This window comes from Haplochromis burtoni, unplaced genomic scaffold (genome assembly GCF_018398535.1).
Source record: "Haplochromis burtoni strain Fernald_Lab_line unplaced genomic scaffold, NCSU_Asbu1 Contig_175, whole genome shotgun sequence".
NCBI classification, from domain to species: domain Eukaryota; kingdom Metazoa; phylum Chordata; class Actinopteri; order Cichliformes; family Cichlidae; genus Haplochromis; species Haplochromis burtoni.
This window is the reverse complement of record NW_024582536.1, coordinates 659,974-675,495: the sequence shown is the minus strand read 5'-3', so window position 1 is coordinate 675,495 and position 15,522 is coordinate 659,974. Positions and strand designations below refer to the sequence as shown.

The window sequence follows — 15,522 nt, the reverse complement described above, 5'->3', positions numbered from 1 at the left end:
TTTCATTTGATTGGGTGGCCTTTTTTAGATCTAACGAGGTGGGAAATTACAAAAAAAGTTAAACTGAGGGATACATTTTCCCTCGGCTCTCCGGAGGATATAATAAAAGTGCAGCTTTTTAAAAAGCTCTGCTTTTCTGCCACGTAACGGCAGGAGTAATTTCCATCCATTTGTTCTTCCCGTCATATGGAGCGCAGCTAGCAAGTGCTCCAGCAATCCTTGGTCAAGTCACTTCTTTACTTTTGGTCTCGTATCGCCAGCTACTCGTATCTCACCATCACATGCCTTTGTAGCCTGGTTGTACTTGTTTTTACGATGTGTTTTTGCCTCGTTGGGTAAAACAAGTTTATTGTTTCCATCTGTAGCTGAAATAGGTTAAGTATCATGTTTAGTTGGAGGTATGCTCTCAACAACAAAGCCAAACTACTTCCATAGTACTGAAGAAGCTCCCTTTTTCCCTAATTGGCACTAAGTAACAAATAAAATCAGTAAGTAACAAATAAAACTCTAGAATTTCTCGCAAATTCTGGAGTTTTATTTGTTACTTACTGATTTGTTAACACAATTAATTGTTAAACGTCGACCATGACATGCCCCAAGTTTTTTTCCATTAACATGCCTGTCAAACAGACGAACAAGGGCTCCCTTTGAACAGACTCTTCTTTCTTCTCGTTCCAACAGAAACTTCCTGGGAACCAAAGAGACGTCTTTACTCCTGATGGCCATGTTCCTCCTCGCCGTGTTTTACCACGGCCAGCAGGTAAGACCACGCCAGCTTTAACTGTGTCCTAATCAGTGAAGGAATGGCAATTTACACATTTAGATTACTGATTCATCACCTATGAGTGGATTTGTTATGGGCTGGTGATTGAGTTAGAGGACTTCTTGGCTAAATATTGTTATTATCTACACCCATGCAGCTGATTTTTGTGTCTTATCAGGTGGATTAGCTTGTTTTTCTAAGCATCAAAATGTATGATTAAAGGTGACTGAAGGGCATGGATAAAAACAAAAACTGTGACGGTTCCTTTAAAGGATAGTAACAGAAATAACCAGAGTACAGTGGGCGTGAGGAACCCAGCATCTTTCCTGTTGCTATGCAACGGTCTAATTAGAGTTATCAGCTAACGTGAAGTAAAAATAACAGAAGAAGATGACAAACAGTTGGAGTTCAGATGTGTCCAAACATGATGACATAAACGGTTAACGACCTGCCACATTTAACTGGCCTCTGAGAAACTCAAAGCAAAAAACTGTCATTGCATCCTTTAAAAATGTGAATCACTCTTCCAGCTGTGGATGCTGTGGAATCTCAAATATTTTGTTTCCATACAGATGAGGTGACAGCCGTAGCTGTAAGCATTAGACATCTTTGCGTGATGACCCAGAGAAGGCAGTGATATTCTTAATGTGTTTGTGCTTGTGGCTGCAGGGGTAACATAAGACAGATGTAGCCATGGTGATGTCAGCCGTAGGTTTGTGAAGTCCTGTTGTTAATCCTTGAGCTGAGTGTTTTTGCCATCACCATCTTGGTGCTTTTGAAGCCAGACCAATGAGGTGTGGATCTGACTGTGAAATCACACTCTGACTGAATAACCAATGAGCACGTCCTGTATAATCCTGCTTATGAGGAGTTTTATCCGTAACTGAGCCCTTAAACTCCTCAGTAAAGTGTTTACAGAGATCAGGGTGGAGGGAGGTCTTCTGTAGGACCTGAAGTCTTGTGTGAGCCGTATGCATCACCACCTGGCGGCCACTGAAAACAATGCAGGTTTAATGCTTGAGAAATTAACCTTCAGCCCAAAGAGGTGAGAAAGGTCGGGGTGTTTAAGCCTGAAATGAGTTCTTTTGAATCCTCCAGTTCTGTATACGAGGTTTGGGCTGAATCTGCACTTTACAGGAACCTGGGTGGTGGCAAGACAGTTCTAAGCAATTTGTATTTACCTCTTCTGGGTTTCTTGAATGCAGTCCAAGTGTAAGAAAGAAAAATCACTTTGGTTAAACCTCTTGCTGCCTATAAAAGCTGTGACACAGGGCTGTGGGTAGAGAACATTTTAATAACCGAGCCTTTAAACGCATCTGTAATAACACAGGAAACGTCCTGCCAGGTTTTATGATTGTATAATAAGCGACTGGAGTGTTTCTTCAGCAAAGCAAAACTGGCACAGACCACTTTGTTTACACGTCTGATACATTATACAAGCCATTTCTATAAAGATGCAGTGAGACTCAGTGGCCTGAAGGAAACCGGTACCACTGTGCCGCTTTCATGCTCTCGCTATGGCAACCTTTGATCATGTAGTTTAGCAGCTCGGCATTGGTCAGAGACGGCCATAATTGAAGGTCTTTTGTAGCCTCATGAAAGTAGAAAGCAGCTGTATTTGAAGTCATGCAGTGGCGTATTGATTTTCTCTGGGTCAAACCACTTGTTTGGCAAAGCAGAGACAATGACAGCTCACAGCATGAAGCACTCGCAGCGCTGAAAAGCTGTTTGTGCCAGATGCATATGGCCAAGGGAAAAGAGAGCACACTAAAAAGACTATTTACTCTTAGCAGGAAAGTCCAGCGTGCAAAACAGGATCCAGCTGTTTTTTTAGTGCAGTGTTGATGAACTAAGTGGCTCCGTGTTTTCTGCTAAATACTCCAAATTATCTTTGGGCAAAGTGGATAATCGCTGACAGAGGAGCACTTTTTGTTTTCATTTTTCATGCTTAAGCTCACAGCAGGGGTTAAGTTACAATTTTTGTGGTATATTTTACTGTTTCAAGTTTTAAGTTCAAAAGGCAATCTCAGTGCTTTCCTGTCTGTTTATGTTACAGTTACGTTCCAGCCAAAGACATTAAAGCAGGATTTTGTCTCAGCGTCGAGCAAGACGTGGATCCAACTCCACTAAGCGTAAAAGGATTCTTAAATCGTGTACATGTTCAGTCCTTTAGTGTCCAGCCTGGAAGCTTTTCTCTGACAGTAAACACAGGCTGTCTATAACAGCTTTACATACACAATGTGATGTTTGCGAACCCTCAAGCTGGAATGTAGACTTCTGGCTTTGGCGATTCAGGAAAAGCAATCAGTACTTTTCCAGTGTGGTAACTACAGTATTGCGGAAAAGTCACTTTATATTTTACTAGGAACATGGCAAAGCAGCTAGTTATTAGAATATATGCAAACATGCATGGGTATATAATAGTGCTGTCAGCGTTAATCTCGTTAAAATGACGTTAACACCAGAACCAGAACCAAAACAGAGTTTGTGCAATTCTAACAAGCTTAAAAGTCAATATTTGTTATGGCCACCTTTATTCTTCTACACAGTCTGAACTCTCTGAGCCATCTTCCGCGTCTTTCTTTAAGTAGTGTTCAGGAATAGTTCTGCAGGCTTCTTGAAGGACATTTAAAGCTCTTCTTTGGATGTTGAGATTCAATGCGGCTGAGGTCTGAGGTCTGGGGAGGCCAGTCCATGACGGGTAGTTTTGATTTTACTGGATTGGATTACTGCAGTGTTTGGGGACTTTATCCTGTCTTTCTTCTCTGTCCCCAATCAGTTGCAGCAGTTGGCCCCGCCTGTCCCTGAGCCTGGTTCTGTAGGAGGTTTCTTCCTATTAAAAAGGAGTTTTTCCTTCCCACTGTCACCTAAGTGCTTGTTCATAGGGGTTCATAGGATTGTTGGATTTTTCTCTGTATGTGCTATTGTAGGGTCTACCTTACAATATAAAGCGCATTGAGGCAACCGCTGTTGTGCTTTGGCGCTGTATAAATAAAATTGAATTGAATTTGCCATGCTGAAAAATGAACACAAAATAATCCCCAACATCACTGACTGAAACACAGCCAGAAACCATGGCAGAACCTCCGTCATGTTTTACACTTGGTGTAGAAAACACAGTTTATTTTGGGATCAAGTTTGCTGTCTGTACGAACCTGTGACCACTGACATTAACATTAATTTACATAATGCCTCAAAAAAAAACTTCAAACATTTTCAATATGTTTGGACTGCTGTCAAAACACATGTCATTACCAGCATAACAGCAGGTTTTTCACCCCCATTTTCTATCTCATTTCTACTTTGGCAGCCGCTGGAACTAGAAAATACAACTGTGGCGTTAGTAATTGCACACAGGTTGGGCTGAGATTGGAGAAATTTCCCCAAAGAGCAGCAACAAGAAGCACGGAGCAGTTCTGACTAAAACGGACCAAAATATAGTGACACGACATTCTTTTGACTCACACCCGCTCCTCTGCCTACTAGTAATCGACTCCAACAGTAATCAGAAGTCTCACGTTTTCAGAATGGCCCGTGGTTTGTGTTTGAAGCAGAGCTCCAGCAACAGAGGCACACAGTGATGAAGCAAAACAGAGGTAATAATCGTTACGCTGAACAATGGCGTAATGAAGCTCTGGAATGAGAACAGGGCTGAAAACCCACAGCCCTGTCGTCCATTGTTGAAGAAATGCATGAACACAGAGGGTGTTAAAACATTAGTTAGTGCTTCTTTCACAAAAGACACTTATTGTGCTGTGGAGAAAACCCTATTAGAGCGGAGAGATGAAGGAAACTATTTCAGCCTTTTATTCGTCTTCACAGCCTCTTTCATTACGAGAGTTGTGGTTTTATTCAGCGCTCGTTATCCCTGACTGCTGTGTGTAATGTCTTCCCTGTAAAAATTTTCTCACCTTTTCCCTTGATGGTATCTGGAGCTGCAAGTGTACAGCTCATTATGCGAGCCCGGGAAAAAAGTGCTGAAAGTTAAGAAAAAGAAAGAGTTTTTGCACATTTATACAATAAGACAAGTTAATGCATCGAGTTAGCAAATTTGGCTACTATAATATGTTTTTTGTTGTAGGTAGTTGATTATTGCATCAACAGATCAGCAGAGGAAACTAAGCCAGCAGCCTTTTGCGTAATAAATTAATGGTGGAAACACTGAAGCCAGATGAGGTTGTTGTTCATGAGTGCTGCTTCCTGTCAGAGCCGTAATTACATTATCAAACACAGCAAGCACGAAGCAATTCGTTACAGCCATTCAGAAAAAGCTCTTAATTTGAAAGGATTAGGGATTCTTCTTTTTGACACTCCAGTTTTCTGCTGAATAATTTTAAGACTCGAACATTAATCAAGGCCGCACTGCTGGCAGCAATAATACAACACAAATACAAGAAGAATCAAATAATAGCACTCACGTGTAAACCACAATTCATTACATTATTTCACTGGCTCCAATATCTTCATAAGCTTTCCCAAAATAATAAGCGTCTTTATGCTCAGTCAGTGTAAGCATCACTCAGTCTAACAAGGATATAAACAGGACGACAAGGACAAGGAAGTCGTCATCTGACTGCAAGTAGTTGTAGCCTCAGTCTCGGGCTGTTCAGTATAACGATATATATCGGATGACGGTATGAAAAAATCTATCGTTTCATTTTACGCTATCGTTTGTTTCATGGTGTCGCAAAATAAACAGCAATATTTTTTTCATCGTTTTGATGGTCACTATAGTGAATATAACAGAAAGTTCTCTCTTTCTGTTATATTTAAAATAACCACACTACGGACGGATAAGCTCTGTGGCTCTGCTGTCCGCTTGTTTATTTTCCACCCAAGCCTTTCACAATAAAGCTGAAGATCCTGTTGAGATTTTTCAAAATAAACTGAAATGATGACAAACAGAATGACCAAAACAAAACAAATCGAGGACCTTATTTTTAAACGAGGGGCTCCCTCTGCAGCATGGACATGGTTTGGTTATGAAAAGTCTGACACGGACCCGAAAACTCTACTATGGAAATTATGCTGCAAACCGGTCCCCACCTCAGACTCAAACATGGCAAACCTCTTTTACCACCTACGCAAGAATCACGTGAAAGAGTATGGAAAGAGTTTATGGATGAGAAGCAAAAAAGAGCCGTCAGGTGCTCAAAGTAAACCTTAGACTCAAACATTAAAACTGGCTTTTCCCCGCAGCACGCCGTGTAATACTCACAAAGTAAATGACGGCCGTTACAACTTATGTCTAAAAATGTATAGTTTCATGCATCGGTCAAAACACTCGACTCCAGGTACACGACGCCCAGCTGGAAACACTTCACACAAGTTGAGTTGCCCGAAATTTACAGAATTTACAGAAAATGCTACATTTTTGTGATTTATAACGTTGTCGGGATGATAAATGTCTTATATCGGGATATGAGATTTTGGTCATATCGCACAGCCCTACCTCGGTCTTAAAACAACCATTTCAAAGTCATCAGGATCAGAAGTTCATTGCAAGTGGTCCCAATAATTTTCCCAATAACAGTCACAGTCGCATAAGAGTTGGGATGTCTTAGAGTCAAGGGTAAAAACCCTCTTTGTGATGTACAATATTAATGATCTAAAATGCTGTGAAAAAGTGTATGTCCCCTTTCCTGAATTTTTAGTTTTCAGCATATTTGTCACACTAAGATGTTTCAGGTCATCAAACTAATTTTAGTGTTAGACAAAGATAACCCCTGTAAATACAAAATACAGGTTTTAAATCAGGAGGAAAAAGGAGAGAAAACACTATCCAAACCTGGCCCTGAGTGAAAAAGTAAAACCTAAAATTGATTGTGCCACCCTTGGCAGCGAGAACTACCATCAAGTGTTTGTGATGACTGGCAATGAATCTTTCACTTCGCCGTGGAGGAATTTTGGCCGATTCTTCTTTGTAGAGTTGTTGTGATTCAGCTCGTTGTGGAGTTTTCGAGCATCATGCTAAAGCATCTTGATCTGATTTGAGTCTGGAGTTTGATTAGGCCACTGTTTGTTTTTCTAGCCATTAAGAGTACTGGACTCCAGATTATTGTCCTGCATAACCTGAGTGAGCTTGAGCTTCAGGGCAAGAACTGATGACTGGACTTTCTCCTTCAGGATTTTCTGGTAGAGAGCAGAATTCAGGGTTACATCATTTATAGCAAGTTATTTTTACATCGGATATAACGAGATGCAAACTTTTCAAAAAGTTCCAATTTCCTTCCATCAGTCTACAGAATGTATTCCCAAAACACTTCGGGATCATCAAGATGTTTTTTGGCAAATGTGATATGAGGCTTTGTCTCCGTTTTGGTCAGCAGTGTTTTCTCCCTGGAACTCTGTCACAGATGATATTTCTGCCCAATCTCAAGAACTCTGACCTTAAGTGAGGCCTGCAGTTCTTTTGAATTTGTTCTGGTTTCTTCTGTGACCTCCTGGATGAGTCGCTGATGAGCTCTTCAGTAAGCCAGCCTCTCCTGCGAGGGTTCACCACTGTTCCAGGTTTTCTCCATTTGTGGACGAAGAGATTCCAGCGAACCACGGTGAGAGACAAAGCCTTAAAAATGGCTTTGTAACACTTTCATGACTGATAGTGATTTTGTTTCTCAGCTGTTTCTTTAGATTGTGGCATGATGTATTGTTTTGAGATCTTTTACCCTACCTCTGTTTATTGATTATTGGATAACTTCTAAATAGTTTTAGACAATAATCTGGCCTGGGTGTGGCTAGTGAAAATTCTGTTAATGATTTAACAAGAAGAGCAATTACTTTTTCAGATAGGGCCAGGTAGGTTTCAGTAGCTGTTGTCCCTTAAAAATGAAAAGCAAAAAGAACTGCAGTTTGTATTTACTCAGGTAATTGTTGTCTAACATTAAAATCTGATGATCTGGAACAGTTAAGTGTGACAAATATACAGAAAACTAAGAAATCAGGAAGGGTGTAAGTACTTTTTCATGCTCCCAAGCTCAAATATTCAAGCAGCTTTGATGTGGCAGATTTTTGAGCTTCCTGACAAAACCCGACGAGAGATTTGTGCCTCCTCCTGGTCTTCAGATGGGATCTTGCTTTGTTAGGCAAACGTGTAAACCAGTCCACTATGGAACCACTTTCACGTACAAAATGAGATTTTTTTAAATTAAAAACTCATCGAGGGCTTATTGTCATTTCCAACAATGCGTTGTGAAGATTTCCAGGTGGTTGGAGCATAAAGGATAAAAGCCATTATTCTGACCTCACACTGAAGGCCAGTCATTGGACCACGTATGATTTAAACCAGAGCAGCCATCAGCCATGTCTGTCCCCCTCTCCAGCTAGATTTAGCTGAAAGAAAAATCACAGGATTATTGTTTTTATTTTATTTGTTCGCCTAAATCTGCTTTGTTTAATATCCTCATACATTTTAATGCTTGTCGGGTTGTTGGGCTGTCACATTAAGGTATGTAACTGTATAAATGGAGATTACGTGCAGTAACCACAATGTGTGAGGTGACTGCAGCTCCTGTGCTGAGTAACGTGTTCGTTAGAACAGGAGAGCGAGGTATTTTCTGTACAGATAACAGAAGCAATCGGTGAACAGCGGAGGTCATGTTGGCTAACGGCGGAGCGACCCGCTCTTTCACCGGGCGCCATCTCATTATCCCACCGACTAACGGGGCTGTCAGGCTTTGCATTCGTAATTAGAAAAACAGAAAATGAGATTGAAGTTTTTGTATTCACTCATATGATTAAGTGACTAATTGTTACCGCGATTAATCACAAAACGGTTTCCGCTGAACGCTGGAAAGAGTCGCTTAAATCCTCACAGGCTTTTCAGCTGGCCCTCAAAAATCGTTTTTTTTTTTCTTCCTCTCATCTGCAAGTATTAAGTAAATGGTGGTGACTTTTGTTTGTCTCTAATGTATTCAAATGACTTGGTATTAACTGTGCATTCAAAACATCGGTTTGTGTTGCTTATTAGAATCCTTTTGCTGAGCTTCAGATTGATCGCACCCTCATGTTTTACATAATTGATCTGGCTTTTAGCAGATTTTTTAATTTAGCCGCCTGATCCAGAACTGCGGCTCAGCTTTTTCATCATCTAAATGAAATAAACAAAAGACTTTCCCCTGAACTTTGGTTACACGTTTAAGCAGTTAAGTGATTAACAAGTGCCTGTTTAGGCTCGGGTGAGAACACAGACAGGATATGGATTTCCTGTTTTTTTGGAGGTTGGGGAAGATTTGGGGAATATGTGGAGAATAAATAAATACATTTTTATTTTTAGGTATAACAGATAACAAGGATGAGGATGGTTGGGACCATTTCTCTCTCAACTTCTATCACATATGACTAAATCTCAGAAAAGGTTGCACGGCTGCGAGGGTGTTTTCATCAGATATGATGGACACCGTCGGTAATGTAAGTAAACGACCCAACCTGAAACCAAGTGATAAGACCACAAAAGAGAAGCACAGAAGCATCTCATGTTAAATAAGCACAGAAACGTGTGGTTTCATCAGGCCCCATCATTCTGAGGCCTTTGGTTTTGCTGTTCTGCTTTATAAAGATCATTCTCCTTGTTTGTCTCTCTGTCTTTTTGTCCCTACCTGATCCCCATTATCATGGTGCGCTTTCCCTTCTTTGCTACATGCCTTCATTTTCCTTCAGCTTCCATCAGCTCCTTATTAAAGCTCACATTTTGTTGGCTCTACTTTTCAGTTTTGGGGTGTCTTTATTCCATTCCTCTTTAGAATTTTAACAAAAGTAGAAAAAAAGAAAAAGATTTTCAGGGTCCTCTCCTTTGGTCTTATTATTATTCTCTGTTGCAGGTTTGATTTCTAAAGACCCATCGCTCTGAGTATATCACTCTGTAATTTGATTCACAATGTTTGCAACTCATGACTTAAAAAACTGATTTTCTTTGACTTTTTCTTTTCTTTTACCAGCAGGAGAAAACAATACAATTACTTTAGTGATTGTATTGATATTTTCTTGCTGGTAGAAGAACAGCCAGAAGGCATAAAGATCATTTTAATCCAGTCTTCTCCACATCGAACATCCAAAATGTCTTGTTTTGTCCACGGCTTCTAAAATAACTTGTTGTTAATATATCTATGCACATTTATGCCAGATGTTGTGCTTTTTTGAAGCTTGTCTGTGTTTAAATCTTTTGTGGGAAAAGCAATCATATTACTATGTTTAGTACCGAGGAGATGGTGGTGTTGGGCTGCCACAAACGATTAATTTGATAGTCGACTAATCAGATCATCATCCACTGAACGTAAAACGTACAGCTTATTGCACCAGCAGCATCTGCTCTTCTATAACTATCATTAGCTTACAGCTTTAAGTGTTTAAGGTATGTGCTAACTAAAAATAAAGACAAGATGATAGTTTATTAAATTTTAATGAAATTTGCAGATTGTTTCGGTGAAGTTTAATAAACTCCTTTCTATCTAAAATATAACAGGACACCGGAGTAAATTTTCCAGCATCTCACACTTCTGATGATCAGCTGTCTGCTTGATGTTTATTCAGCTGTGTAAAAACTATAACTTTAATCTCAGCCAAACCGATTTACTCAGGAACAAATAAAATACTTATATATATATATATATATATAATATAGATAAATTATATATAAAATATATAATACACAACAAATAATAAGTAACATCACAGTCATAAGACATACAGTACATACATACATACATACAACAAACATACAACAACTAATAATACTACAAATATAATACTATAATATATAATTAATAAATACAAGTACATAATACAATCATTACATAACTACATAATAAATAATATAAACGTATATAAGTATAACACACACATTACAAAATTACATAACAGTACATTACAGAAAACACAATAAATAATCATACTACGTACATACATAACAATAAACATACACAATAATAACATACATATACATAAGATACAACAACATAAACATATATAACATACATTACATAACATAATACATACATACATAATAATATAAATATTAACAACATAATAATATAATATAATAACAACATAATTAATAAAAGTATATATATAATATATTACCAATTAAATTTAATATTATATATATATATATTATACAACAACAAGTACAATAATAAATATATAATATATATAAATATATACAATCAACTACATACAACAAATAATAATAATAATATAATAAAAAATAAATATATAACAACACACATATACTAAATATATAATATATAATAATAATCATAAGCTATATATATCTTTATCTTCCTATATATCTGTATTGATAACTATATATATATATATATATATATATATATATAATATAATAATATATATATATATTATAGAGATATAATTATATAGTATATAGTAAATAACACATATAACATAACATTATATGTAATATGTTGTATAAATAATAGATATACACATATATACATTACAAACTAGATTTTGGGCCAAGTATTCTGTAATCTGTAGTGGAAACCATTTTAAAAGTGACCTTCCCAACACGGTATATGGATAATTTATCACTATGAATTTGGGTGTGTCTGGGAGATGATTCAGGTAAGCATTTGCTTGGAGCCAAGAGAGTTAAAATGGATGATATGTCACTGGAGTTGGTTGTAACTGAACCCTGAATAATCCAGTAACTTGTTTGCTTGACTCTGTAGGCCTTACAAGAAAAATCTCTGGATATATTACGTAATAAGCCAAAAAAAAAGCTTACATCAATCCAAATCTGACTTTTATTTCTTTTCTGAAAGGTTCCTTGTTGTGGTTGTCTAATCAGAGTTTAACCAACCAGTGTTCACAGAAGTATTTAAACCAGGGAAAATGAAAACAGTCTAAAGATTAAGATGATTAACATTCTGATGGTGGGAACACACAAGTTCCTGTGGATGGGAACAGCGGCAAAGTACCATAACAAAAATGTGGAGTTGCTTATTGCTCAGTTTTCCGACATGACAGCAAACAAAGAGATTCTCTTTGCAGTCAGCTGATATAAAACTATCATCGTTTTTACAGGAATCTGTTACTTTTAAACCATAACTCATCGTTGTATCATTGTCTGCTGTGGAAAACAATCAGACTGATGCATAAATCTTACTCACTCCTTTGCTAATTGTCCCCTAAAACGAAGCCATTTATTCTGATCTTGTCATCTGCAGTGAGAGCCCCTCTGCCGTGGGCTCATACTGCAAGGTCTGTTCTTGTTTTGAGGGAAAGTGAGTGAGGATTGTGCCCCGAGGCAGCAGAGAGCGCAGCTGGTGTCTGCCTGTCTCTGCGCTTATTAGGAGACTTTGACATTTTCTGTCAGAGACTTCGGTTCAGAGGCTTGATCAGGACCACGAGTTCCTGTAGACTTCAACTCTGTCCACAGGGAACCAAAAAGTGCAAAGTTTTGTGAAACTTCTGCAAGCATGCTAACTCACACTGAATCTGACGCATGGAGACTTATTGAGCAGCTCTTTTATCAACTGGTTTCTTCTCATTTGAAGGTTCCTTCTTGCTGATGCAACAAGGTAACTGTTTCTACAGTTCTGCTTTGGTGGATCAGTCGCAGTAAGTCTGGAGCAGCTGCCACGGAAGCTTAAAAATCCTCCCTGTATCATGAAAGCTAAATCAATACAGGATGAGAGCTAATATCTGGGTTCATATCAGTGGAACCCACAAGCTCTTGTGTATGTGGTGTTTATTTCCTGTGCGGGTGCGTTTCTGTCTGAAATCAGTGCTTGTTGATAACCTGTGAGTGTGCTCGTTGTTTCTGGCTTCGGATTAACCCGCTGTGAAGTGATCTGCTTTTCATGAAAAACAGAAGACGCTGACATCAGAGACGGTCCTCTGCATGTTTAAAATGTTTGTCTGAAGCAGAAGTGGGCACATTTGAAAATCTGCAGTCTCACCTCATCAAAGTCAGCGATGATTTCATTGAGGAGCCTCAGGCACTCGACTCCTTGGTTGTTCATCTCGGTCTGGGAGTAGAAGTCAGCAAAGCCTGGGATGGAGGCAAACATCACGCCCACGGCATCGTAGGACTGCGAGTACAGCTCCTGTGGGTAAACACGTCATGAGTGAGCTCACGGTGTCACGTTTTCTTGAATCGCAAACAAGATAACTTCATTCAGTCACTTGTTTTGTGTCTCTATGGATACTGCAGAACCAAGCATTGGTGAATTTGGCCACGCATTCAAACAATCGTCTGGCTGACAGCTGACATTATAGCAGCAGGTCGATCATTGCTTTACTCTCCAGAGAATTGAGTGAAACTTTACACAAGACAAATATGACACTGCCCCACTTTCATCCCCTCTGAATTTCTTCCAGTAAATGAAAACAGAAATTAAACTTTGGTGTTGGGCACTCCACTTGTAATATCTAAGGGAAGACACTAACAGAGAACTGTAATAGAGCAGACTGTGCTCCAGGTTATCGTCCGCTTTTTAGCTCTCTCAAGAACACTTTAGTTCAAGTTCAAGCTGAGAGGCAGAAACATCAGGAGAGAAGGAGACACAGAAAGAACAGAACAGGCATCAGTGACGACAGATATGACAGCGACAAAGTCAAAGGGACTGAGGGGAGGTTGGTTGCAAAGTGGCTTGCAGAGGCAAAAGAGGCAACGTGTGGTTTAGATAGTGTGACATGTGCAATATTTGCCAATAAAGATAACTCATCAGCTGATTTGAACCAGCTTGATTGGTGCAGTTTGTGGAGCTGAATAATTGCAGTTAATAGTATCAGGGGCTTCTCTCACTTCATGGTGATGTGACTCACTTGACGGTAGATGGTGATGTTCTGGAGGCCTCAGTTCTTCCTAGATTGTCTTGGACCATCAAAATAAACTAAGATGATACATGTCATATAAAACTTGTGCCGTTGTTTGAATGGATGATGTTGGATTATGACACTTTCTCAGATCTGCACTGAGTTCCTTGGATTTTTCCAATAGTCTCTGTGTTGGTGAGTGCTCTCAAATAAAGCCTTTCTATGTTTCCACAGAGCAGCTGTCAGCTGTAGTCAATCATATCCATGACAGGAAGTTTGGAGGTAAAACACTTTTTGGAGCTTTAAAACAAAGCACCGAAAAGCCCGCACAGCAGCAATCATTACCTTACAGTTTTGTGCATTACACAGTCCTCATCACTAGGGGGCACTGTTGATACGTGACCGGGCGGGAGGCGTCCTGACATGCAGTAGCATGTCCTCACACGCAGTCGCTCTTTGTGCCATTAAGGAGGCATTTTAATGATGAGCTAGAAAACATAACGTCTGTCCAGAGTTCAACATTTGGAGGTAATAATTCAGGAGAAGCTGGGTGACTCTCTCTGTCTGTTATCATTTTAATGTAATTACACACTTATAAAAATAAGCCTTTGACTTTATTGTGAAATCATACAAGCTTAATGAGCTCAGTCAAATGTCAGCGCCTTCAAAGTGGAACTCAGTAAAAGTCGAACTAATTTAATTGCTCGGTTATTCCCGGTGCCTTTTCAGGGCAGCCGGAGCTCCGAGGTTCATTTGGGCTTTACTTTTTCCTGCAAACTAAGCCTCCTTAACATACTTCAGGAGGAGTTTTCTAATACTAAATAGAAAGATGGGTGACTAAAGGCAGTAATGCTCCACCATCAACACTGCTCATCACCTCCAATTAAGTATTCAGTTCACTTTAGTACTTAACTTGGATCATGCATCTGTGATCTGAAGAAAAAAAGACCTTTCTCATCCCATTGAGCAAATTTTTAATTAGATTAAATAAAGAAATAAAAATCTTGATAAGGGTTAAGAATAATAAAATGTATGAGAGCTAAACTGGAATGTAAAACACAAACACAGACTACAGGGCTACACTGCTGAGGATGATGCTTACGGGCTGTGACAGCAACTCTGACATCATATTTTATACTGTGCATCTCCGGGCGTTTACAGAGGTTTGGGTGATGCACAAACATCATAATGTTTTGGATTAGAATAACCTATATTTAGCCAAGTTATGTCAAACCCTGGAGAAATGAAATTTAATTATTTCAGCACAACATGTACATTTCAGCGGGGTGTACTGTGGAGCCAGTTCGACAGAGCCGGGCTTTCTTTAGCTTTTTTAACAATCCCTAAAACCCCAGGCGGAGATGGTGGCGATCACATAAGTGGTTATCAGTGTTCTTTGTTAACCGCGTTTTCTGCTTCGAGGTGTGTGGAATTTCATATAGCTGGGGGGCAATGTTTGCATCATTTCTGTCTTCGATGGAGAGCACTGCCTCAGTAAATCATTCAATCATGTAAATTTACAAGTTGATATCTTTCACTTATCCTCACTGTGCTCTCAGTGCTGTTTACCTCTAAACTTTACTTGACGTCGTAATCTCGGTGGACACTCACGTTGAGCCCAACATATTCATGTCTGGCTTTAGCGGTGACCATCAGTGTTATGCATTTTGATTTGTCCCTTTCCTGATGCTGCAGTCATCATTTACTTTGAATTGTGCTAAAAATAAAAATAATAAAATAATAACATATCAAATGACTTGCTGTGGGTTCGTGTATGCATTTAGCATTGCACCATCACTCTCTCATACAAATATGGCGACTTATGCCTCCAAAGTACAGACAAAAAACCCCAAATAAAAATGTTAACATTGATTTAAAGCAGAGAGATGTTCCGTCTATCTACAGTTTGTTGTTTGATTATCTCATCGTGATGATCAGCTACAGCTTAGAATCATAATTCCAGGAGCCAAGTTCTGCTCGAGCTA

At 39.1% G+C, this 15,522-nt stretch overlaps 1 protein-coding gene across 1 annotated transcript in view; it reads left to right on the top strand.

Moving 5' to 3' along the window:
* The window catches only part of adcy8 (adenylate cyclase 8 (brain)), a 127,410-nt gene extending 121,952 nt beyond the window's left edge, over positions 1 to 5,458 (top strand). The window contains exon 13 of the mRNA XM_014337366.2: positions 682 to 5,458. Coding sequence (XP_014192852.2) covers positions 682 to 781 — 100 coding nt within the window. The 3' untranslated portion in view covers positions 782 to 5,458. The remainder of the gene's footprint in view (positions 1 to 681) is intronic.
* The last annotated feature ends 10,064 nt before the right edge of the window (positions 5,459 to 15,522 follow it).